The sequence below is a fragment of the Amblyomma mixtum genome, chromosome 1, assembly GCF_055824585.1.
Source record: "Amblyomma mixtum isolate Tamu chromosome 1, ASM5582458v1, whole genome shotgun sequence".
Taxonomy (NCBI): Eukaryota; Metazoa; Arthropoda; class Arachnida; order Ixodida; family Ixodidae; genus Amblyomma; species Amblyomma mixtum.
This window is the reverse complement of record NC_143012.1, coordinates 29,531,280-29,557,635: the sequence shown is the minus strand read 5'-3', so window position 1 is coordinate 29,557,635 and position 26,356 is coordinate 29,531,280. Positions and strand designations below refer to the sequence as shown.

The 26,356-nt window shown below is 49.0% G+C and overlaps 1 protein-coding gene across 1 annotated transcript in view; it reads right to left on the bottom strand.

Moving 5' to 3' along the window:
• Nucleotides 1-14,305, bottom strand: part of LOC149365916 (uncharacterized) — a 138,059-nt gene extending 123,754 nt beyond the window's left edge. The window contains exon 1 of the mRNA XM_089547230.1: nucleotides 13,987-14,305. Within this exon, the coding sequence (XP_089403356.1) occupies nucleotides 13,987-14,104 (118 nt within the window). The 5' untranslated portion in view covers nucleotides 14,105-14,305. The remainder of the gene's footprint in view (nucleotides 1-13,986) is intronic.
• Nucleotides 14,306-26,356: the final 12,051 nt, after the last annotated feature.

Sequence of the window (26,356 nt, the reverse complement as noted above, 5' to 3'; positions counted from 1 at the left end):
GCGCGCTTTGAACATAACGTAGTTAATGGGCCGCGCTCCTCAAGCGTACACTATATATGCTCATCGGAGCATTGACAGGAATGTATTGAAAGAGAGCGCTGTTTCAGCGGTGTGCCTTTGTGTCGATTGTCTAGGATTCGGTAGATAAGCGGCCTTTGTTCAGGGCTGGCGTTCTGACTAACTAGTATCGACTTGGAGTAATTAAGTGCAGCGTAGGCGCGGCTGGATAGTAACAGCTCTTACGTATGAACGTTTCTGTGCTGACACATGAGCTTTACATCACAGCGCACCCTCAATAACCCGGTTTTCGTGGGAAAGGTCGGAACACAGGACGGCGCAATCGATCACTCAGTCAAGCACATAAAAAAAATAGAAACGATTTGCGTACGATCAACGACGAGTGCAGGAAGTTCGTGTCCCGGAGGTCCCGTGACTGAAAATTGTCATGAAGGTCCCCTGACGCGAAACAGATTCAGTATAACATTAAGCCGCGGGAAGGACTCTAAATGTCCCAGGGCAAATGATTGCCGTGTAAACGAACGCGTTGCTACTGGGCCCAGCTAAACAAACAAGTATACGAGCACGACAAAAAATAACACAATGAAATCGCAGATTCACGATTCATTTTTTTTTTCTGGTTCAGATTGACAGGAAACCATCGATGGAGTCGAAGAATGCAGCTACAAGGTAAAAGAAGGATGGGCTCGGGAGACAGCGCTCTCAAGTCTTTATCATATATGAAGGGCAGCTTACTGGGTTTGTGTCCTCATACCTACCAAACAGACAGCAGGGGAAAACGCGGCGTGCACTCCTGCCCTCGGAAAGTGTGTTTCACGTGTAATAACAATAAAAAAAAGGAAACGCCGCAGAGCATATATACGGCACAAACGGCACGCCGCTACATTTTTCGCCCCGGAAGTCCGGGAACAGAAAAGCAGGCCTCTTGTTCCGGGCATTGTTTTAACGCCTGCCCCGTTCCTGCGGAGATGCGTGTCTATTAAAGACTAACTATACACATACCACATTTCTCGTCTGGCTTATCTTTCGTTTCGTTCGAAAGTGCTTTCATTTCGACGCCTTGGAAGACCGTTCTTCATCGCGTCTCTGGCTTACATCAATTGCAGCCCAGCTGAGAAGTTGATTCGATTTTTTCCGCAGCCGCTTTCCTCGACCACGTCCGAAGCAATGGCTGTCGTCCCGATCGCGGGGCAGAGCAGGAAGGCGTGGAAGACGGGCAAAGGTTAGCTCCGGAAACGGTTTCACGTCGTCCGATGCGCCAGCGGGGAAGAGGGAGAGGCGCTGGAGACGTCATCGGAAAATGAAGCGGCGCCCACTGCAGCGTTGCTTTTTTGTTTGTTTGTTTCTTTCGGCCAACAGACGTCACTGAGCGAAAGCAAAAGGGTACAGGCGCGCGTGGTGAAGCGTGAGGCTGCGCCGCTCGCCGGCCATTTGGGGCGCTCGCTTTGGGATCCCGGGGTCCGTGGAGGAAACGAAGGGGAGAGAGAGACAGTTTAGAGGAAGGGAGAGAGGGAAAAACGGTGCCGGCAAGGGCCCCAAGGCAGGCCCACCTGGGAAATTAGGCGGACACGAGGAGCGGAGCCCTCCTCCGTTCCCCGCTGCTGACGGGAGCCTGCTCGCCATAGCACACCGCGCGCGCAGCAAACCGTCCGCGGCAGTTGGGGAGGCGCTCTCTGCTTCCAAGGCTCGAAGCGCCCGGGAATCCGGAGCGCGCAGCACATTCCGCGAGTGCCTCGGACCCACAGGTCTGAACCAGCGGCTGCTTCTTTCTCTACCTCTCTCCCCCTTTCTCTCTCTCTCTCTCTTTTATTTCCTTCTGTTCTTGCTTCTTTCCCTTTTTACGAGAGGCGCGACGTGCGCAAGAAAAGCGCAGGGAGAGCGTGAGCGGAACGCCAAGTCTTCTCTTTCTTCCACTTCGGCCCGTTCTTTTTTTCTTTTCACCTCTTCGTCCTATCCTTCGAGCTCCTCCTTAAACGGTGAATCGCGCCGACAATGCTCGTTGAGCGCCGCAACCTCGGCGGGGCCCCCCTTTCTATCCTTTGACGAGCGGAGGCGAGTACGAAACGGGCTCTCTACCCTACGCTGCTGCTTGCCGCCGCTTCCCTCCTCTTTCTTTTAATCGTACTATTCTACTTCAAAATCCAACCCTCTGTATACTGCTTCCCCGCGGTACAGTCGCTGATTGACGCCGATTCCTGGCTTCGGGTGCGTTGCCCGGTCGCCTCGGGAGGCGGTGCGCTTGTGAACATTCTCCGTGACTTCGTACGCGGACCCTTCCCATCTGTGGTTTCTTGAGACTCCGGATAAGTCTATAAAGTCAGCTCGAGGTCTTGTATATTGTAAGGCGCATGAGGAACATTCTTCTTTCCGGCCACCGAAACAGTGTGTCGTACGCAGGTCCTACATTCAGCTGTGAGAAGTTCATTTAGGTGGCCCGGGAAGTGAGCGCTCTCGATGTGATTCAAGTAGGCTAAGGGCGTGCCGGCCTTGGTCAGGGGAAGCGAGAGACGCGATGAGGGGGGGGGGGGGGGGGGGGGTACTACCTTTATCACTTCGTTCAGATACAAATAGAATTCGCGCAACTACAAAAAGAAATTTAACTAAGATGATGACACATGTGCTGTGTGTGGTAGACCTGTAGAAACGATTGAACCCCTCATACTGAAACGGGATGGTATCCGTCCGGATGTCGATGCAGGCACAGTCGCTCTTCCTTAGGCCCTAGGGTTTAAAGATAACAATGGTCATGTAAATACGTCTGCGGTGGAAGTTAGCAAAAAGCGAAAGGAAGATTGGTGGCTCAAAAGTAGAGAGGTGACATAAGGTTAGAAGTGTAGGAAACAGTATTACAGAAAATGGCGAATTTTAATAGCAATTTACCGCACAGTTAGACATAAATAAAGAAAAAAAAATCCGAGCATGGTGGCAACTGCCAGCGCCCCGTTTCAAAGAGGACGTGCCTATCTTCCTTCCATTCACCCATCCGTCCCGGAGAGGGAGCTACCGCATGACTATGCGCAAGAAAATTATATAAAAAAAGAAAACACATGATTTAACGTTTGCGAGCGCACATTTCCGAACCGTCGAAGCACCCTAAGCGAAGCAGGGCAAAAGGTCCAGGACAATTTCCTCTTGGGCCGCGAGATGTGGCTCGTTACGCGTCACCAGCGCTTCCAAGTCTCTTGAATAGGAGAGTAAATCTCGTGCTCACCCCTCCGAAAGTTAGGACTTCCATGGATCCTACGAGAACGCCATCAGCAAAGCTCAGGCGCGAACGCCTAACTAGGGGCTCTTTACTTCTCCTTGCAGCGATCGTTGTTCAGGGGGACGTCCGGCTGCTTTGCTGACAAAATGGCCAACTGTTTACACGCTAAACTAATCAAAGCTGTCGTTGAGCTGTTTCCTGTCAATTGCGTGTGGCTAAGACTGTCACGTGACTAGTCACGTGACCGGAGAGGGCTCCGTATAACAGCTCTCGCGGTAAAACTGACGTGAGCTGTGTTCTCGGATGCACTACCGCTGGCTTCTACCGATGGTTCCTGGCGAGTATTATGCGCGCGAAGTTCTTTTTTTTTTAATGCTTACACGGGAACTTCACCGCGACTGGCTGGAATTCAGAACTTCCTGCCTACGTAAGCCATAACATGGGCACTAATTCAAAACGTTACGCTGCCAGATGCCAGAAAATTTTTAGCGAGGAAGATGGAACTGCAATAACGGCCATGAATGTTCAGACAGTCAGAAGCGATGCGGAAACGACATCGGCTGAAGAAAACTAGCAACGCAGTTTTTGCACCCGTTCTGCACGTTTCCCTTTGCTCTCAGTTGATCCGTAGAGCTGTTCTCCGGTTTAAAGCTCATATGCGACTTCGTCGAAACTATTTGCCTTTTTTTGTTCAAATTCGAACGGAGCTGACGTCTAGAAAGACGAGAGCGTTTGGATCCGAGACTGCGTAACTTTGGGTTCCTGCCGAACTCCGAGTGTTGTTTTTTTACTTTTTTTTTAAGATAGCATTTCACGGAGACAAGCAATCGTCTACATCTCACAAGCTCTTCCCGCATCACTGTATCGCCTTGGCCGGACGTATTGCGCCTACCACGAGAATCGCTACTCCATCATGCCCTCGCGTCCGCGCTTCTCGCTTTTTATTTCCGTCTTTTTCTGTTTGAATTGGAACCTTCGTGCAATGCAAACCAAAGCTCCGATCCTTTCTATCTTCTTTGCGTCAGCCATTTAAAACATATTAGCATAGAAAGGAAGTTGCAGGAAACGGTCTTTTAAAGAACATACCTACAAATAACAACGCACTCGGGAGGTGTATTCGACAACGCAACAGCCGATGAAAGCTTAGCAGTAAATCTTAGACGATTTCACCAATCGTGACCAAGCATGAAATCTCCCGAGAAGTGGCTACTCATTATTTATTTTCAGCTTCGTCTCACAGCTGGGTAAGCCGCCGGAACTGCTTTTTTTTTTTCATGCGCTGATATAGAACGACTTGCCGACGCAAATGTAGGCGTTATTGCTTGATCACGAAGGTCTCTGAATGTTCGCGGGCCGTCTGTTTCTTTTTCTTGTTTTTAGCAACAATACTGGTGTCTTGAAGATTAGCTGTGGAGAAGGGCTGTTGACACTGGAAAACCGAATGCCCAGGAGGCGATTTACATAACGCCCTCAGTATGAAGACAGTCCCAAAACAGTCTCACAGCTCCGTTCCTGTTGGTCGGCCCTGACCGCCCCCTAACCGTGGTCAAGGCCAACGAATAGGAACAGGGCTTTTCAGAACGTCTTTAGATTGCGAGCGTTGCGTAATCATGCACCAGGTCTCTGAGTGATTAAGCATGCTGTCTGGCGTGGCATTTAAAACCCGTTCCGGTCTTTCCGCTAAAAAATATTCTATAGTCATGAAAAATAAATTAATAAATGCTGCACATAACTGCGTACAGTCACTAAGAAAAATTCACTCGATGCGAATTCGCGCCAAAAAAAAAAATACTTGGACGCGGTAAAGCAAGCAAGTCAATGAAAAGCGTAGAAACACGATGGGACATGCGTATTCCATCCGCTGGTGCAAAGACCAGCTGATTTATTCCAGGTGGCGACACAGGCATAAATTCTTTTCCGAGAAGCTACATGCCGCAAACTTTTGTCCGCAGTTGTACATCAGCGCTTAGCCAATGTGCGTATTTTGGAGCGTTAGCTCTACTTAGCTCCTTCCCCGGTTTTACGGCGACGTCGGTGACGTCTGCAAACCAGGCTACCTTGGCAACACGCAAAGCTTGTGCTCGTCCGGTGAACTGCGCTCCAAGAGCTGCGGCGCAATCGCAAGGCTGCCATCGCTGCCCTAAATAAATAAAAACGACAAAACCAAACATTTAATTCTAAAAAAGAAACATTATTCGATTTCGCACCAAAACTAACGCTCAAGCATTCACGTGGCACGCTCGTAATCATCGATTTCTCAGTTTTTTCCCGGTGTATGTACTATATGTTTGTACATATTCTGTTCTGAAGTGAAATTTCTTCTCCCCTCTACTCTATCGCGAAGCTAAGGTTGAGGTAATTAAATAAGTAAATGTGGCTGCGGTATGTTTACGGTTGTACGGAGCGGTAAGAGCTTCAGATCGCGAATAACCACACAATTCACGGGGCCGATAATTCAAATTTTGAGCGCCGAGTTGTTACACCAACTGCCTTTACATACCCGTAGCCAACAACCTAAACTGCTCATCCATTGTCTCAGAAAGCGAGCAGCACTGATGCCGCGGCGGAAACAAAAATTGATGTATACACAGTCATTGTATTGCAGAATTTTTTTTTTAATTTCCCAATGCGAGCTAAAATGAACGCTTAATGATCATGAATCACTGCTCAGTGATAAGTTGGCTATCAGCTGCCTGCACGGCTTAAATTTCAAATTTATTTAGCATCAACAATGATGTTACAGAACTCGTGATGCAACGGGGTGCTAGCAAAAAGCCTGTAACGGCTTGACAAAGGCTAGCACCCCGTTCACAGAGCAATACAGCAGTGGACAAAAAGTGATAGCGATATAAAGAAAAGCAATATATATATATATATATATATATATATATATAGCGACGGCTTTACATAATCATAAAAACACGTTAAGTGATAGGGCTAACATTGCGGGTTCATAATTGTAAGTGTTAATGTCTTGAGTAATTACACATACACTGATTAATAGATCACTTGGAGGTGTTATCAGAAGAGTTAAGAGCGTGTGGTAGTGTGTACATCAGCATTTGGCGGCCATAGTTAGTACGGGTGTGAGGAATCTTCCATGTCTGACTGCTTCGTGTGCTATATGCTTTCGCAAATGGAGACAGGGTCGCAAGGTTTTCAAGGAAAGGGTCATTATTTAGATGAAAGGCATGATGACGTTTTAACAGAAGTGCATTGAACAGGTTCGGTAATGGTTGTAATCTAAGGTCATCAAAAAGAGGTTTTGTGTGGGCGTCATTGGGTTCATTTGAAATAATTCTTACAGCTTTTTTCTGCAGTCGATAGATTTTGGACAAGTTTGTGTACGTTGTTGTGCCCCATATCAAGTAGCAATACGATAATGTGGATGTGAAAAGGGAGTTATACAAAAGTAATTTAATGTGCTTACGAAGAAAGTTACGAAAACGTGCAAGAATACCAACTATTCGGGATAGTTTGGAGTGAACGAGGTCAGTATGTGCGTTCCACTGCATATTCTCATTAGGTAAGCGTTGCTATACGCCTTTCTGAGAAGCGCGCAAAGCGCGTGATATATGCGTTTGTTACGACTAAGCAAAAGATAGCGAGGAAGAAAAAAGTCGGCAGAGACTCTTAAGCCTGCTTACGTGGGAGAAGGCGTAAGCCTGCCCGCTCACATCGCGAACGCAGTCGCCGCGCTCTGCGGCGTGATGTAATCCGATGCCATACATATGCTGGCAATTCTACCTCTGCATGGCTCTACGTAACCGCCGCCGCGACGCAGCCACGCCCCTTTTGATCGCGCTAACTTCGTGAAGGAAGTCGCCGCGGCATCGCGGCCCGCGCTCCATCTTAAGGTTATGCTCGATAGCTAATGGGTTAATGCCCATATATGCAGAATCGGTCTTTCTCTACACTTAAGATTCGTATATCCCTGGAAGTCCTCATACCGCTCCTCCTGGCGCAGTGCTGCAGTGGGGCAGCGGTTAAGCTGTGCGCCACTGCCCAGGATGGCAGGTGCTGCCACTGGTGGGACTTGCGCGATCCAGATTGCACGGGAACCAGGTTGCTCTTCCCGAGCAACCTCGCGTGACCAGTCATTAATTTAACTGCCACCTTGCAGGTTGCATGAGGCAGCCATCTTTTATGAGTACCGTTTGAGCGACTGCGCACACAGGTTCACGTTGCAGCTCAGTGTGGCATCCGTGGAATGGCGGTCAACGCGGAAGCTGACTGCGCGCTTAAAGGGAAGCTGAAACGGTTTTTTGAGAATTCGAGGTTATTCAAGAATTGGAATCTATCAAGCTTATTCATATAAAGCATAAAAAGTATTTTGCACTAGCATTTAAAATGGTGTCATAATCATCGATTAATACAGCGACGATGTTTAGTGTTCTTCTCACTACGTTGGAGGAGTGCGAGGAAACTCGACAGCGACGTCATTGTTGCCGAAATTTCAGATGTCCGCTGCTTACGCCTGCATGCTCCTGTGCGTCGTCAGATGGCGCCAAACAATGTATCGTGAGCTTCACCTTCGATGTCGTCGGTTTTCTTGCATGGAATAACCGTTCCTGCACTGCAAACGTAGTGCCGTTATACGTGACGTCATTATCGGGGCCTCTGCCCGTCGCTGTGCACTTCAGAGAAGCCTGAACGCCGACGACGACTTTATTCGGTGATTACGCCATCATTTCAAATACTAGAGCAAAATGATTTGGCAGGCTTTACTGCACGTTTCGCGCATTCGGCAACCTTAAACTCATCGAATTCTAAAACCGCTTCAGTAGCCCTTTAATGGCCACGCCATGCGCCGCAAAGACCGTCTACATCAGCGGCCTGGTACGCAAGTGTGCCTTGTAGCCGTTGACAGCGCCGGTTCTACAACATCCCCCCGTTCCACAGAGCGCTGGAAAGATAATTGAACGTGAACGAGGCCGACGAAGAGGCGACTGAAATCACGTCGGATTGCAGCGACCCGTCGGGATTTTTGCTGGAATAGGATATGTTAAGCTGTTAATGAAGCCGTCTGTGATTTTGTTTTCTCAGAGACAAATTTAAAAAAAAAAAGCATGATTTAGAATTCGGAATACTTGTGCTGCCGGATGAACAAGCCTAGATTAACGTGAATAGGCGATGTCACACAAGTTTTGGCACCAACAGTTGTTATCTATGCACTGGTATAGTGGGGTATAGAATGGTGTGCTCTGTTGCGGCATGGTACGGAATGGCACGGTGTAGTGTGGTATGGTATGGTGTGATGTGTTATGGTATGGTATTCGTGACGGAAGCCAATAGCTGTTGGCTTCAGTGATGTATATTATAACGAGCACCTCTTTTTCCTTCACTTGTATGCTTAATGACATGGTGTGGTATGGCATGGCGTGGTATGGCATGGCGTGGTATGATATAGTGTGGCATGGTATGGTACGGTATGGTATGGTATGACAAGTTTATATTGTGGCGGAGCTGTATGCGGGCAATGAGAGACGCCGTATTGGAGAACTCCGGCTTAAGATCACGCGATTTCTTTAACGCCCTCTAGTATCGCAAAGCACAGGGCCGTCTTTTGCGTTTCGCCTCCATCGAAATGGGACTCGCTATGCTTTTAACCTTTGTCAAAAATAGAAAGCACGCGCAGTTTGCTTCTGGACGATTGAGCGCGGTTCGTTTCGCGTGGCCGTCGTTCCAAAGCACTCAAATATGAGAGGGACTGTAGGGTTCGGTGCGTTGCTTTTTTATGTTTGTGTTTCACTGCAGACAGTGCGCGAGTTGGGCAAGGACCCAGACAGCTCGTTTTTCCGTCTGTTAATGCGCCCCGTTTCTCTCTTCGGCTGTTTACATTACCGGCACGAACATCACCGAGCCGCGCTGCATGCTTCCGACGGGCAGCCCGCTAGGAGACGTATCGTGTTCAGCTTAGCGGTCTACGGTTACACGCGCTATGCAAGGTATTACGCAATCGGGAGTCAAGGTGTGTTAGGGAAAGCGAAAAGGCCTGACATCACTGTTGGCGAATAGAAAGGCTCCAAAGTGATGTCACAGTGATGTCAGATTGGAGTTGCAGTTTGTGTATATTGTATTAAAGTGGTGGAGAGGGGTGCAAATGGCACGGTATTTAATCGTCATCGCACAACCGTGGAGGAGAAGTCGTCTTGGTGCTATGTGCGACGGCCCCAGGCTCGAGTAGCCGAGGAGTGCGATTGTGGTGCGGTCACGGAGTTCGTCTACTGCAGGTCACTGTTTATACTTCGTAAACACTGCTTGTGCGTAAGCTTTTTTTTTTTTAATTGATTCTCTCTCGAGTCTCCGTGGAGCCAGCCGGTCAAAAAATAAGATGACGGGAAGAAATAACCAATCATTACTGGAACTCTCACCCTCGCCCCTTTGTACCCTACTGCTCCTAAGCGTGCTACAAGCGCGCCAATGCACGACTTATGAAAGCTCGTGGGCTTTACAATGGCTGCCTTCAGACCGAACGTGTAAATACGACGACGATTACGAAAAGCCGAGCTTAATCTTGGCGGGCAGTCGGACATCTGGAGATGCACTGTGCGCTCGTTTGCGCCGCCAGCGAAATACAGCACGTCTCACAGTTAGAGGGAACACGAGAGCTGGTTAGACCGGCTCTTAACTCGAGAAAAGTGCGTTTCACCACGAACAAAAAAAGGGGGCGCAGCGAGCTCGAGATGAGGAACCTGAAACTGCCCTCCTGCTTCTGGGTGGAACCTACTTTTTCTCCACCTGAAAGGGAAACTGCATAGGTTTTAGAAATCAACGAGCTTAAGAGGGTCGAATGTGTGAAACTTGCAGGTAAAGCATGCGAATTCTTCTTGGGCTAGCGCTTGAAATAGTGCTGTAATCGCCGATTAAAATCCGGACGCCCTTCAAGCTTCTCCGCAGCGCACAACGCCAAGTGGGGGGCGCATGATGACGTCTTCGAAGGTAGCGGTACATTTCCAGCGCACAAACGTCTGCTTTGAAGGAAAAAAACCAACACAATCAAGGCAAACCCTGCCGAGAGTTGTTTGGGAGCCTCTACCGAGTCAGGGCAGGGTGTGGCTGACGACACTGGTAATTTAAAATCATACCTTCCGTGACGTCACACTGAGTTTCCCCGCACTCTTCTGGTGCATTGAGGAGAAGCGCAAAATTCAATCGTCTATTACGTCCCTATTTTAAATGCTAGTGCAAAAACACTTGGCACGCTTTACCTACAGCCTATATAGATTTGAATCCTTGAATATCGCAAAATTCTCAAAAAAGTGCTGCAGTTAAAGGAATATAGAGACTTGACTCTTGGGCGCGGGTTTTCTTCATTGTAATAATGTGTAACGCATTATTACACGTGAATTACCACGTGGTATTCTCCTATGACCGCTATACAATTTATAATCTCATTTATTTCTCGTGCTGTTTCGTTTTCGACAGATCAACGATGAATATGTCATCAAAGTATGGTTATAGGTCACGTGAGGCATGAATAAATTGCAATATAATCGCTGCTTCTGCATTCCTTGTTATTCCGCCTTTTGAGGAAGGCTGACATCCGCACTGTAGTGAATTATCGCGACAATATATCTCACAATTTTTCCATGCATCACGTGACATATAACCACTCACTGACGTCACACCCATCGTTCGGCTGTTGAAACCGTAACAGCATGACGGATAAATGCGATTATAAATTTTTTAGCTATCTTAGGCGAATACCACATGGTGATTCATGCATATTCGTGTCTTCCGCATCATTGTATAGAAGAAAGCATGCCACATAAATTAGGAGTATATATTCCTTTAAAAGTAGGTTTAACCATTTCTACTGTTCCCTCTAAGTATGAAATATAGTGTACGTTTCTCAGCAGCGCGCAAAAGAAAGCTCAGACCCGGGAGAAAACTCAGCTTTCTCACTGTTGCCGGGGGACACACACTGCTGGCCCCAAGGGAAGATTCGGAAATAAAATAAGGTACAAAACGCGAAAGAGTTGTCAAGAAAAGGCAGCGAAGAACATATAGAACAAAACGCGTCGCCTAATGTGCTGCAAGTGCTCGTACGACGATGCGACGGGAAAGGCCATACAAACCTCGCGCGAAGCAAAGCGTTAGCGTGCAATTTATTCATAAGGGCCGAATGCAACAGCCACAGCAAAAACTGCGCCGACGGACAGTTCCCGCGTGCAATTTAGGTCGCCATCGTTTACGGCATATGAAAGAGTGCATCGGAGCCGGCTCTGCAGCGCACACGACAGGGCGTTGCTGCGTTGCGTACGCTAACAAGTTTAGACTTTGCTTTTGGCACGTTAAGGCACTTTCTCCCGCTCCTACAAAGCACCCCGCCGTGTACAACATCAGCGCCGTGTAGACGGGGCATCCTTGTCAAATGACGGCATTCACTCAACGACATCAGCACGTCCGCCCAAAAGTTTCTCGAGGCCCCATCGTTCCCATAACTGCTCCCCAGGCTTCTCATCCAGCGTCCGTATTAAGAGAGAGAGAAAGGGAGTTGAGATAGGAGGAAAGGGGAAAAAGGAATTGAGGGAAACCGGCACGGAGCGAGCGCCGCTCACTTCGGGCCGCCGGCCGGGCTTGGCGCAAAACAAAAGGCGACCCGATTTTTCAGCCCCCGCGTGGCGAACTAGGCCGTACATCTTGTCCGGAACGCCGGCGCTGCCACGACGCCCCGGGCCCCCCCTCTGGGCCGCCCCAACTTCTGACGCAGCGCAGCGCCCAAAAAGAATGCGCCAAAGCGGGAGAAAAGAATACGACACGGCGACGACGGGCAAAGCCGGCGCGTCGTGTAGTCGACGACGACGAGAGCAGACGCTCTCTTCCACAGTGGTGTTTGGTCGTCCGGGCCGCCTTTTGCTTGGCGTCCCTAAAACTGCGGCGCCGTTAAAGCGGCTCGAAGTGGTGGGGGGGGCAGAATCAAGCCACCCCACGGCGCCGTGTCGTGATCGCAGGCCGAGAACGGCACGCCTTTTAAAAATGCAACGCCGCCCTGCTGCGGGACTCCTAGCAGCAGCAGCAGCAGCAGTAGGGGAGGTTGGGGGCGCCTGGCAAGCGTCGACTCGCGCCGCGTCCGAACGCGACAGCGGAGCCGTACCAGCGCGGCGCTTCCCTTATTAATGAGCGAGCGCTGCCGGCCGGGGCCGGTCGGGCGGGTCGGGATCCGCGCATGCGCAGCAGGCCGCCACCTCCTCCTCCTTTTTCTCCCCTGCGCGCGCGCGCTGGGCCGGGAAAGGAGGGGGACGGCGGCGGCAGCAGCATCACGCTTCACTGCAGAACGCGCTCCCGCCTTCCCCATTTTTTTCCCCCTTGCGCGCGCTCTGTTGCGACCGTTCTTCCCTTATGGTGGTTTCGAGCCCTGCTGATTCTGCCGCGAGCAAGCGAAACGGCGACGTTTCGCCGCCGTCTTCGCATTGTGCGACGCTCTTTGGAGAAGTGACGTCAGAGGAAGCGCTTTTCGAGAGGCGCGTGCGTCCTGGTCGGGCTCTCGCTCGATTGGGGCTCCGCGTTCACTAGAACGAACACGCACCGATTCGAGAGGCAAGGCCAGATTTTTCCTCGAGTCCTCGTTGACTGCGAGGGAAAAAGAACGCGCGTGTCGATCGAACAGCGGTCCTAGTCTGGAATCACGCTCCCCGTCAGTGGCGATACGCTGCTGCTGAATGATCGATACGGAAACAGGCAGCTATCCATCCGCACTGGGGTCGCTTTCTGCAGCGAGATGTGTTTGGGCACTGCTCGGGAGGACCGCCTCCTGTCATACCCTCGAACGGAGGGGTTCACCGGCCGCGTTGACGGAAGCCGAGTGCGGTTCAATGCCACGGTCGAAGACGCCAGCGCAAGACTAGAGGGCTTGCAAAGGGCTTGACTCTGCCGGACGGACAACGTCTGTTGTGTTCTTATTTCATCCCGTACAGTGTGTCGAGTCGACCTTTGAGCGCGGAGCCTGTTAATGTGAACGTAAACGTGCCTCAAAAATTACACGTGTTTCACACACTTCTAAAGAAATGTTGATGCAGTATTGTCATTTGCTTGTGGTCACACAGACGTCTGAGTTCGTCAGCATACTTAGCGGGCTACGCGGCAAAGAGGTGCCACCTAAACCTGAAAAGATTGCTTCCGCAATAGCGCCGCTTGTTTACAGTACCGTCAAGCTATGCACGAAAACCTACCTCGAAATTTCCCCGCAAGAGAATATCGATACTAAGTGACGGAGCGACCGTAAGGCCAGTTATGATAGTGGAACTCGTTTGGAACGCACTCTGGAATGAATATACGGTTAGATACAGCTGAATTCGGCACTGTTCACTAAGTTCCTCGTGCGAGCCCGTTTGGAACCCGTGGCCTAAATTCGCTAACGTCGTGCTTGCATCATCGAGCAGAGGAACCAAGCATCTGAGTGCTTCGCCAAGTTCAGTGCGCCCCATAATGCGTACCTTCTCGATCGACGACCGCCGGTCTAGATAAGCAAACGGCAGGTTGTCTGTACTTGTAGCTCGAACGTCAAAGATACTGATAAACGGAGGATGTAAACAGATATCCGACCAACTTGTGTACTTGTCTCGGATAGTCACCCGTAAGCCCTAGTCGTTGCAGTCAGTCTCCTCAGTTGGTTCGTCTCTTTGTTCTCGTCTTACACGTTCGTCCCCGCAATAGTGAGCACCGCGACGCACCACAGAGCCTAGGGGCAACGCAAAGGACAGCGCTCGTCGAAGCACGCGGCGTCGGCGACGCCAACGCTCGCGCGCCGCGAGTCTCACCTGCGTGCGACGAGCCCGGTTCGGCGAGGGCGACGCAGGCCAGCGAGCAGCAGCAGCCGACTACGGTAATCCAGTAGCGGAAGAAGCGGCCGGCGCTCTCAACTTCTTCCGGCTTCATCGCTGCCCCGCGGTGGCGGCGAGACAAGTCTCGCGGCCACCCCAGCAGCAGCAGTGCGGTGCTGCGCTCTTGGTCCTAGCTGGCCCGGCGGGTGAGGAAGCCCGGCCAAGGCTCGCCCGGAGGCCGCCGTCGACGCGCGGACGCCGTCATCTTGACGCTGGCTGCGGCGAGGGGCTCTGCGCGGCCGCGGCGGCGGGCGACGCTGGCGCACTCTGCCAGGACGCGCGGGGAGAATACCCACCCTCTCTCCACCCGCCACGAGTCTCTTCCTCCTCTCCCGCGAGCTCTGTACAGGCGCTGCCACCTGGTTCTCGCTATTCGCTCTATGAATGTTCCAATCTATATGGCCTCCGGGACTATGGATGGTTCAGCTTCCAATCTTGGAGGTCACGCTAGCTCTTGCGACCACTCTTGGTCGAGTTTGCAGAGAACATGGCGGAGTTGAGCGGGAAGCATTGCTACTTGTGGGAAGTGTGTAGATAGGAGGCACGGTGAACCACATAATGATAACTGCAGGAGTTAGCACCATATTTCCTTTATTTCATATTCAGTCGAACATCGTTAAAACTAAACCGTTTATAACGAAATAATGGATACAACGAAGAAGTGACGATCCCCTTAGAACCTCGGTCAACGCGGGCTCAATGAAGCTACGGCTATAACGAAGTAATTGCCGGCACCTTTCCACTTCGTTTAACGAGGTTCGACTGTACTCCCATTTAGCCTGAGGGCATTATTTCAAGGTTTGCCTTCTTTTTTTGCAGAAATAGCAAAAAAATGAGCGAAACAAAATAACGTACAAAACACTGAGAAAAAAATAGACAGACAACCCAGTAAGAACAAGCCCTCCTGGACGTCCCACGAACGTTTAGTACGTCCGCGGGACGTTTAGTACGTCCACGGGACGTCCAGTGGAGTTTTCATGCCTATTGGGAAAAGCACGGCAAAAGCGATAACAGGTGATAGCAAGTGTAGAAATTCGTCAGCAGTATGGTAAGCGTATACATAAAGGGAAAAAAGAGAAAGGACAACAGGAGTATAATTCTTACATTCAAGCCCTTAGGGCCTGCTTCATTGAAACTGCAAAAGTGCCGTCAATGGCTAAAGCAACGTTGCAGGTAGTCTGTCCCGTTGGTTTATTGTGCGTGGAAATGGTGATACCGTTGTAAAAAATTATACTGCCCACGAGCATTGGTTCAGAGCCGCATATTGGGGCTCTTGAGGTGAGGAATTCTGTCAACGCCGAGTGGCTTGAGCATTCTCAACGTTGGGGGTGCAAAGCAAATCACACTGCAAGGCCCAAAAGTAAAACCAGTCACCAGTATTCTTTTGAACCAGGTTTTTAATGGCAGGCTACTCGAGGTGAAGATGACAGTTGATGCAAAGTCTCATAGAAGTGACACGAATGCACATTCACAGGACGGATTTTAACAGGGTGAACATCCCGTGTGCCTCGCAAACCTGAAAAGACCTTCGTCACATGTAACACTGAAGTCGCCTTCCTCCTTGGTTCGAGTAAATTATCCAGGCTGAGGCAAGAGCTTTAATGTATAATCTTAACTTTCTTTCACGGTCTACGTCAGTGCATAAAGCGACTACAGACGCAAATTAATTTAGTGCCGAAGAGGTGAGACGAAAAATGAATCAAGTTAGAGCCGCCGGCGAAAAGCCGACCCTTGAAGAAGTTGCCTTGCATTTGTTAAAGTAGTACATCTCTGAATGTTCAAAAGGATTCACAGAGTGTTTCTAAAAGCCTCTTGCACGCATAGATATCCAATGTCTCAGTGAAGCTGATGGTTAATAATAAAACACCCAAAAAAAGTCTCCGATCAAGCTCTTTACTCATCGATGAAGTTAGTTTAAGGCCGCAGAGTGCATTTACTGCAAATGTTTTACGCACGACGGTGAGTGCGTCGCACTAATACCACTTTCTTAGCCTTTTCTCCAGACTAGCAGACCGTATCAGCATCCATAATTTAAAGCGCCTTTAGGTCAGAGGTGAGGTGCTGAATATAAAATAACTTGCGCCCGCTGAACCCCTTCCTGGCGATCTAAAAGGTAGGCTAAACAGAACTCTGCCCTGGAGGCACTCATGGTCATGAACAAAAAGAAATCCTTAACGGTTACTCTAGTGGCTAAACCTGGCTTATTCCAGTGAAATTCTGTCTGTGGTAGAAACGTCAACTGCAAATTTATCTCGCTACAACCCGCCGCAGTGCTCGATGGCTTAGGGGGTCGCTTGCCTATCCTTAGGTCGCGGGTTCGATCCCGGCCTCGGCGCTTGTGTTTCGTGGACATCCCCGAGGCTAAACGGAGTATCTGAGGCGGCTGTGGTGGTACGGTATCGGGAAAGCAGTACCGGAGGTGCTGATCTGCTTTAGCGGCTGTGAGTCATTAGTACAGGTTACGAATATCGGCAACTCTTGAGTGAACTCTGGTATTTTGAAGAAAATTCTCTGTTAAAATCTTAACCATGCCAATATCAGAGCTTCGCACTACTCAAGACTGCATAACCGAAAATTGGCATCTGAAACCTTTGTTCACAGTTGGCCATCCATGATATGCAGCCTCCACCAATCTTACTTGATTATAGCGGCAGTCAGACCAACTCCATCCATCTATTTTTCTCAGTAAAAAAATAATTTCCCTGACTCCTTCTCGCTACGCTGACGTTTGTCTGGCAGCAAAAAAAAAGCATTTATTGCCGAGTAAATGGCATTTAAAAGTCTTTCCGCTAGTCGATTCAAACTCGTGACGTATACTCCGAGAAAAACGGCTTGCCACCGTCATGAAATGAATGGCGTTGCAGCGTAGCCTCCGGGATCAGCACACACACACACAAAAAAAAAATCGGTGCCGACCCTCGCATTTTACTCGCGAAATTGACCGGTGAGATCGCCTCGTGTAGTTCTTTTTTTTGTCTTTTCTAGCATATAAATCTCTGTTTTCAGTGACAGCGGTCTCTGTGATTCGAACGCGGTACCTTGTCGATGCAAGCCAACTTGAATCTACCCTCAATGTCCCTTTGAAGCGTCGCAGTACCACAGAGACGTCAACGAAGAAAGAAACCAAAACTCCTGTTGTAGGGGTATTGAATTCCACATGCCACGAGCGGTTTATTTGTGCGATTAGAGTACGATCCACCAAGCGTGTGTGATGGAGCTGCGACTGAATGTGAGAAAAAGCTTGCAGAGAGAGAGAGAGAGACTCTTTAATGAAATACAGAGAATTTAGCCGGCGTTTCAATATCGCTGGCATGCTACTCTGCGTAGGGAGGGGAATTTGGGAGATAACGAAAGAAGGAGAGCAGTGTGGAAGAGGCAAAAGAAAAACGAAGATAAAATGCGGCCATTAAATGGGTACTAAGGGTGCAACGGCGAGTTGGAATGGAATGATGGAGGAATGGACTGATGGAGTGCACCTATGGAATGATGGAGTGCACAGTCCGACAAATGGGCTGACGAAGTTCACTGCATGAAGAATGCAGAAGCTCTGCCCAGTGCCCCTAACAATGGACAAAGTTCTAGGTCCCTTAGCCTGCCTTAGGCAACAGAGACTTGCAATGAACTTTCTATTTACATATTTAAAAGACATTGGACATCTCTAAAAAGCTTGGAACTGTGACTAGTTGCGCAAGCCTCGGCCCAAATCGACCGAGACTATGTGCAGCGCACCTCAGACTCAGCGCCTTGTGAAGTGAACTCGGGAATTCACAAAGCCACCGAACATGAAGCACACTGCGCTAGCGAGGCGGGGATTCTGCAATGCTTTTTCAACAGTCCGGCGACTTTTGGCAGCTGCCCAGCGCAGCTGCTCTGAGCACAGGCTACTGCACTCGCCGTCCGAAATACTTGCACAACGACCAGAGCCAGGCGACTGATCCAGGCGTGAAGAGTGAAGTCATCAGCAATTTCTCGAGGGCTCAGCGCTTAGATTAGCCTAGCGTTATTATCACGGCAAAATGAACAGTGCATGAATCACTGGGCCCGCCGGGATTATCCAGCAGTTACCGGGTAAGCAGCTTAATAAAAGCTTAAGGACGCTGCCTTAGTGCCTAAACGTTGACGCATTGGCGAAGCGAACGCGAGGTTAAAAAAGCAAAGCGAAATATTGGAAAATTTTTATTCATTCGATTTACTTTTATTTTTGAAATTCTGAGAACTTGAGCGCCTTATTTGTCTTTATAAACTGAGTAGCTATTAGCTCCCCGGGTTTCTTTGGAGTATTTTTGAGCCCTTTTTCAAGGTTCGCAGAGAGCACTGCCCTTCGAAGCTCTGGAAAATTAATACTTAAGATGAGATTGAAGCCGGATTTATGTTTGGACATCCTTTATGAAAAATAAGGTTTGCTGAAAAAAAAAAGCGATGTCTTCAACATACGGGGTGTGCTAATATTACTGCAAGTAAAACAAAAATAATTTGCCATTGGTTGCCACATGAGACAAGTTGTCTTGTCTTTGATGCTTGTGATAACCTTGCCTTTTGATGTCGAGAATTCTTGCTACTAGCCATGCGTTCTCGCAGCGCCCTGGCGACAGCAGTACAACGAACAGTCACGAAGAGACAAAACCAGACTCTGTCGACCGCAGCAACATGTTCCATGGCTTTCCCTGCATGAACACGGGGGGGCAAATAAAGGGATGTCACGCGACATGTACATTTCCCCTTCTATCGCGTACGACATGCAGTCGATAGTCGCAGACGTTCTAAGTTGTTTATAGCTATTCTCCGTTTTGCTTTCAGGCTTCCGAAGTGCCTCTCAGCAAGCCATGAATGGCACTGCCATTAAGGAAACGCGCACGTTACAGAGCACGACTCCTAAAGGGCTCGTTTTGGTCAATTTTTTTGCATGAAAAAGCTTTTCTAGATTTTTTTTTCTTTTTGCCTAGCACTTTCGTCTATCCCAAAATTCACCTTACCCTATACCTCTTTTGCCGCTCCTCCTTTCATGAGAGAAAAAGTGCCAGTGGTTTCATCCTACAATAGATTTTTGTGGGGATGATGAATGATAAGTTAGTTCATCGTCATCATCATTATCATCACCACCACCATTGCTGTCGTCGTCGCCACAGTTAAATCATAAAGCCATTTCCACTGTTGTTACGCGAACGTATCATTTGCGTCTCTCTTGTAGTACAATGCCACTGGCAACGCCATCCGGAATCATTTAAAGAGCCTCCTCTGTTCAAAGGCGCACGCATAAAGTAAACGGGGGAGGAATGGACGGAAACTAAGTCCTCAGTGTTCATCAGTACGAGGCTCCTCTCTCGCCCGATGTTCATTTCGCGCTGTCCGAAATCCATTCTTCCCTTCCGTCTGTCTACCCGGGAATGCCTGTCCAAAGGAATCATCTACGGCAGAGCCGCATAGATGCTAACGCATACGCATATATCCGAACACTTCGTTTTTCCCGACGAACAGCCGCAGGTGTTCTCACCTTCCGTTCCTTCGGAGCGACACACGAGGGCTAGAGAACGCGCGGGCTCCTATCCACCGCAATCAGGGCGGTGCCGACTGAGCGCTCTCGGCAGCGGCTCCTTTCCGAAGCCGCTCGCGCCGCGCACGGGGCTTAATCGAGCGCAGGGCAATTAGGCCGACCTGCGCGCTGCGGCCGTCCGTCATCAGCCACGCCACCGGGCCGCTCCTGCTACGCGGCGCCGACTCGCAAATGACGCCCGTGCTCGGCGAGGAAGGGAAAACAGAAATTGAAACAGGACACTCAGCAGCGCTAATCTGGCGTCGCAAAATAGAAGCCTCTTGTATAAAGCAGCCCCTTGCCGAGCAAGCTAAGCTTCAAAACGAGTGGCATTAGCCACCTGCCGAACAACAGGTGTGGATGACTGCGCACGTAAAGCCTACAGATCCCCCCCCCCCCCCCCCCCCCCCCCCCCCCCCCCCGGCATAGCATCCTCCTCCAGCTTACAAGCCACTGGCGGAGTAACTAGCACATCTTCTCATAACAGCAGCGGGGACATGTTCTGAATGTCCCTGCCGTCCTTCAGCGCTTTGTACTTATTTAGCCGAGTTTGTCTTCAATTCTTTTCTACTACTTTTTTTTTTATCCGGCTGTAATACTTCAACACGGCGGCAGCCTGTAATCATCATTAACTTTTTAAATGGTTTCTGAATTGAGCAACGGTGCTCGGTAATTCGCTGCGGCTTCGTGAGGCGTTGCTCGCTGCTTCGCGACTAATTGCAGGCATTAAAGTTCACTTCGTATAGTTTATTTCGACCTCCTTAATTTAATTCTCACTGCATTGCTATAATGGATACTCTGTGGTTGCAACATTCTTTGTTTTTTGGCAAGTGCAGCCTGATAAAAAATACGCAGGCCGTCATGTTTAATACTAGAACACCTATTGGGACTCCTGAAGAGCCGTCGGAACTTTTTAAGCCTTTATGGAGTGAGGACGGTAGTTTTTTTCCTAAGGAGGTTTGCAGCGCCGGCAGTGTAAGCTATACACAAGTAGGGCCCGACACGGAAAGAAAAGTGTTGTCCGAAGTATTTTTGGCAAAGGGTGCACGTCTTCTCAGTTTTAAGCGAGAGTTGTTATCTCTATAATCCCTTCCGTCCATCATCCTGTCTGAATTAATTTTCTATAAATTGCAATCCTCATCATCATCAGCCTGACTACGCCCACTGCAGGGCAAAGGCCTCTCTCGTGTCTCTCCAATTAATCCTGTCCTTTACCATGTCCCCGCCAACTTCTTAATCTCATCCGTCCACCTAACTTTCTGCCGTCACCTGCCACGTTTGCCTTCTCTTAGAATCCACCCCGGTACCTTCAAGGACCAGCGGTTATCTTGCCTTCGCATTACATGCCCTGCCCAAGTCCATTTATTCCTCTTTATTCCAACTAGAATGTCATCAACCCTCGTTTGTTCCCTCACCCACTCCGCCCGCTTCCGGTCTCTCAACGTTACACCTATCATTTTTCTTTCCATAGCTCGCTGCGTTGTCCTTAACTTGAGCTGAACCCTCTTCGTTAGCCTCAACGTTTCTGCCCCATAGGTGAGTACCGGTAAAATACAGCTGTTGTATACCTTTCTCTTGAGGAATATTGGTAAACTGCCATTCATGATCTGAGAGAACCTGCCATATGCGCTCCATCCCATTCTTATTTGTCGACTTATTTCCCTCCACTTCCACTTATTCCACTTCCAGGACCTCGCTACCAATTGTGAACTGCTGCTTCCTTGCTGGGCTGTTGCTGATACCTTTCCTTATTTGAATATCTAAAATATCCATTTCGACTACGCGTGATATTTTTGTGATACAGGCGAGGTTTCTCTTCTTAGACCTCACACTACTACCTATCCACCTAGGGTCCCTTAACGTGCAATAACACTCCGCAAAGAGATTTTTTTTAACTTCCTTCGAAATTCAGCCGCCGTGGTTTTCAATCTATGCCGCGACCCTGTGCGCAGGAGCCATACGCCATGCCCACTGAGCTGCCAGCCGACCTGCAACATTCCTGCTTTTTTGTTTATTTTAAAGTCGGCTTCTTAAAAAGCACGCGCGTACTGCAGGCAAAGTACGCTTTACAGGCCTAGCGGCGTGGGAGGGCCAGTTTCAAGTGCAGCAGAGCGTGCCTGGTAGTACGAGACAAGTGCGCTGGGGCGTTTAGATCGTGGGATGCGACTCGTACTGGCACTACGTGCAGCATGTCCCTGACAAATTTATGCTCTTAATTTTAAAGCTCCTACTCCGCAAAACATAGTCACGTGCTCCTGGACTACGTACGGGGCCAAACGAGGAGGGAGCGTCTGCGACAGACGCCAAGAACTGTTGGGGACTATGCAGCAGCGTGAAAGAATGATACTAACCTTGAGCGACCGCCGAGCCACGAGCGGAGAATACGAACAAGAGGAGGTGGCGTCGAAATCGACTACGAACTCCATAAGCTGTTTAACACCACGGCTCATGCGGCTTATGAGTCTTGCAGCTCCTTTGGCTGTTCTTTTTCAGTACTTGCTTCAATCCGCACCACTCCTCGTCGCAGTGGCATGTCGTCAAGAGTGGTGCCGTTAGGTCAGAATGCTGACTTTGACCTTTTTTTTTTTTTTTTGCTGGAAATAGAATCGCAGCGCCTTCGTTAGAACATCGTAAGAAAACAAAAGGCAGCAGAGTTTTGTTCGTCTAGCATGAAAAATATTGTTACGGAGAAGACGAAGCTGGCAGTGGCGCGGGACGGAGCGCTCGCGCTAGGCCAGCGGCCATTAAAATCATCTCTTATCCATCGTTCAACACGCCTCATTCTTCTGCTAGCCGCCACGTTACAATATCATTACGCGGGGAGGGAAGGTGCACTAGACACTGCATTCATTACTATGCTAGCGAAACTGAGAAAGGGGGAAGCCTCAGGGACAGCCTTAAATTGGACCGTTTCGCATTCAAGGTATATACAAGACAGCCAATATGGACATGAGAACACCTACTCTCAGAGCAGGCAGACAGCTTCTAAAAACGAACGCAGGAAAGAATGAAGCCACACGTACGGTTACGAAGCAACTTACGTTTATTTTAATGAACCAAAACTTATTGCTAATTTACCGAGGGACGACCCTTTTTGCGCATCAAGAACACTTCACCAAGCGTACCTACAAGAGGCCTTCTAATTACTTTCACTGTGCAATGTTCAAGTAGCAAGAGGGCTCTTTTGCAGTATCGCGAAAAGTGCGGGGTGAAATATTTTTTTTTTTTCTGGGAACCGAAATCGTTCGTACCTGGTGCACCTATCAAGAGACAGACAGGAGCACAGCTGCGTTCGATATGGTTGAGCCGTCTCTCATCCGCGAAAAGGGCTCTTCATGCGCTCCCTATCTAACCTCTCTCTGCTTACAAAATACTGCAGATCACCACGCACGCCTAGCTGCGTTGCGCTTACTTTCTCGCATTTTTCAAAGTATTCTTCAGCAAAATACAAGCTTCGCATTACGCGTAAACTATTTTCCGCTGGTACCCTATTAACTACGGCTATACGTTTGCGCGCTTACCAAATTTTTATCCTCTCCGGCTACGCGCGCTGGGCGTAACAAATGGTAATTGCCGCTGCACCTCGCTTCGCCTAAGCGGCTACAAAGAGGGAGCGTTTGTCATGTCAAAACGTCTGACTTCCTCCCTCAAGTATCGAAAGGGGCGCGCAAAATTTTCCCCGTTCATTACTTCTTTTTCCCTTATCCAAGCTCGCGCGCGCCGTAGACGTGCATCTCGCCTCAGTTATCCCTTTCGGTGCTTCCCCGTTTTCCCTTTTTTCTTGTTCGTTCACTCTCTTTCATCCTCTTCTTCCGCGTGCTAAGCAGCGCTGAGCCATTGAGCCTTCGGAGCGTCGAATAACTCAGACGCCGCTTTTTTTCTTTCTCTCTTGCTCTCTCTTTCTCTCTCTTTCTCGAGCAAAGTAACGCGTAGCGCGAAAGAGCAGGCATATTTGTTCCCGCGGACAATCGCTTCGCGTCGCACGGTTAACGGCCGCGAACATCTTTACGGTCGCATCCCGTGCCGCGCGAACGAGTGGCGCACCGGCACAGCACACGGAGGAGGGAGTGAGGCATAAAGAACGCGAGCCAAGCGCAGAAAGTGAAAAAGCTACGTAAGTCGGCACCGGCAGCGACGAAGAAACCTCCTCGACCGGCGGAGGCAGCAACATCGCGCGGATGAGGAGGCAACCCAGAGGGCGGGTAAAAAAAAAAAGAAAAGAAAGCAAAAAGAAGAGCGGGACCGGCGGCCGGAAGCATCGATCGCTGTTATTGCATTTGCGCGTCTTCACATCAGCGATAATTCCTAATAACTGCAGCGCCCGCTATTCGGGAGGCGGTGGCAGAGACGCTGCTCTGTGTGCCGCGCGCTCGGCCGATCGTTGCCACGCGCTCGAAGACGGCGGGACGTAGCGGACGGCGGAAACAGTAAGGACAGCAAGAATAAAGGGAGTCGGATGCAAGACTGTGTCGCTGTGTGTGCGTTGCTATGTCTCTGCGTTCGTGCGCTGAGTGCGTGACGATGTCTTCTTTCGTTTTTTTTTTTTTTCTTATCCCTTCCTCTCCGCTGCACCGCTTCCGAGAAATCAGAGAACGCTATTTGTCTTTCGCATTCGGGGCACAAATCAAACTTAGGTAAGGCAGGGTGGAGGTGTGTCCCTCCCCCCCACCCGTCCGCTTTGGGGCCGGCGGAGGCAGCGGCGGTACTAATGCGCGCTGTTCGACGCTCCCAATTAAAGCGACGGCCAGCCGGCAATCACGGGGATCGTACGGAGACCGTCGCACACGTCTTTCTGCGCCCGCTCTGAGAACACAGACTGGTGAAGAAAGGACAAAAATTAAAAAGCGTAAAGACGTGTTTATCGTCAAAGTAGAGGGCAGCACCGCTCAAGACTCAATACACGCGTGCGATTTTATGCTGTACCCCCTTTTGCAACCCGCTGGTTAAGTGTCTCGCTGAAGCGTTCTGATTGTGTCGCGTGTTCGCGTGAACGCTTCACCGCAAGTTGAGAACACGCAACGCCACACTTTTAAAGGCACACTTGTTTTTCTACTTATCGTTCTTCTCCTTCCGAGCATAAATTATGAGATTACCTACAGTTATAAAAAGAAAACGTATTTCCAACCAGTTGAAAGGAAAAACGGCAGAACTGCGCCAAAAATACGACCAAATGTTTCGTAGTGTTGTCATAACAACAGATTTTTGTTTTGTGGTATTTTTTTATCGCCTGCACTTTTTTCTGTAGCCTGCAGTTCTGTAGTACACGTCTGTAGTGACAGATTTTTTTAGGTTTTGTGGTATTTTTTATCGCCCTGGACTTTTTTTTGTACTCTGTAGTTCTGTACTACATCTCTGTAGTAACTGCCCAAAAATGTGTTGTTACTACAAGTTTTCGATCAATAACATTCGAGAAAGTTTGTTGTGGCTACAGAAGTTGTTTATGTTGGTTTTCTAGACTGGGAAAAAACAGCGACGGGAAATCTCTCTCTGGCTTCGGAAGCTAATGCTTGACTCCAGCCACTACTTTCGTGGACGAGATATTTTCTTTCAAGCACGTGCACCAAGTGTTGTTGCTATACAAAGACTAAATTCCACGCGACAATTGTTCCCAGTCGAAAACACAAGAGAAAAGTTTATTTCGTTGCAATAAACTTTCAGTAATGTTTTTGACCAAAAACTTGTCACTGCAAAAGCTTCTGTGGTTACTACAAGAAAATTTTGTGTAGTTACTAAATAAAAGTACTACAGAACTACAGATTATAGAAAAATATTGCAGAAAACTACTACAAAACAACAGAAAAAATGTTTTGTCGGATTTTCGAATATGTTTTGTTGTTTGTTCGACTGGGAAAGACCCCTAAACACAGCCCGTCTCGTTGAGTCTGCGCTTCTTAATGAAGTTGTCTTCCTTGTTTTGTTCTTACTCTTCTACTTGAGACGTGATGATGTCTTCTGCACGCTGAATATCTAAACTTGAATGCAAAAAGGCTACTAGGTATTGTCGTGCGTACCCTGTCCTTGAGAGGACAATGTAGTAGCAGCGCCAAAGGGTAAAAAGGAGAGAGATAAATAGTCACACCTGAAGAATCAAAACGCACGTCTTGAAAACGAGAAATTTACTTTCATTAAACGAAGACAAAACATCGTAATAAAGGGGGGGGGGGGGGGGGGGGGGGGGGGGGGGGGGGGGGTGAGTGTACCCTGTACACGTTGTCTCGTTGTCTTCAAGAAGAAAATGTATAACACTCCTTGCCTCGAGCGATGCTTCTAGGCCACTGTCAAGTAATTCGATCTCTACAAGAAAGCAAAGACTTACGTGAAAAAACTTAAGACCAATTTCTCATCAGGCTGTACTATACGGATTAAGGTATGAATTCTAAATGGGCATATATAAGGAACTCGGAGCTTATAACTTCTGACACATCCAGGCGGACACCTAGACGTGGTTTTCCTTATATCACATGTTTCTCAGACTAAGGACGTAATAACTTTTATTCGCTATCCCTCATTGGCTGAAACGCCGCCACGTCTGCGCTCATGCACAATCGACCATTAGATGCGACAGGCTGTGGAGATTGTAACAAAATGGCCGATATACGTAATCTACGCGCTAAAACGAAAAAAAAAAAAAGTGACTACGTCATATAGACGGGTTTGTGAAGCTAACGCGTTTGCTTTTCGAGTGCGAGGACCACTCGAAATGAAAAAGGTGGCATGATCTCTTTTGAAATTATTGGCTTTTTTTTTTTCTTAGTCGAGCGAAGCTGTTGTCTTCCA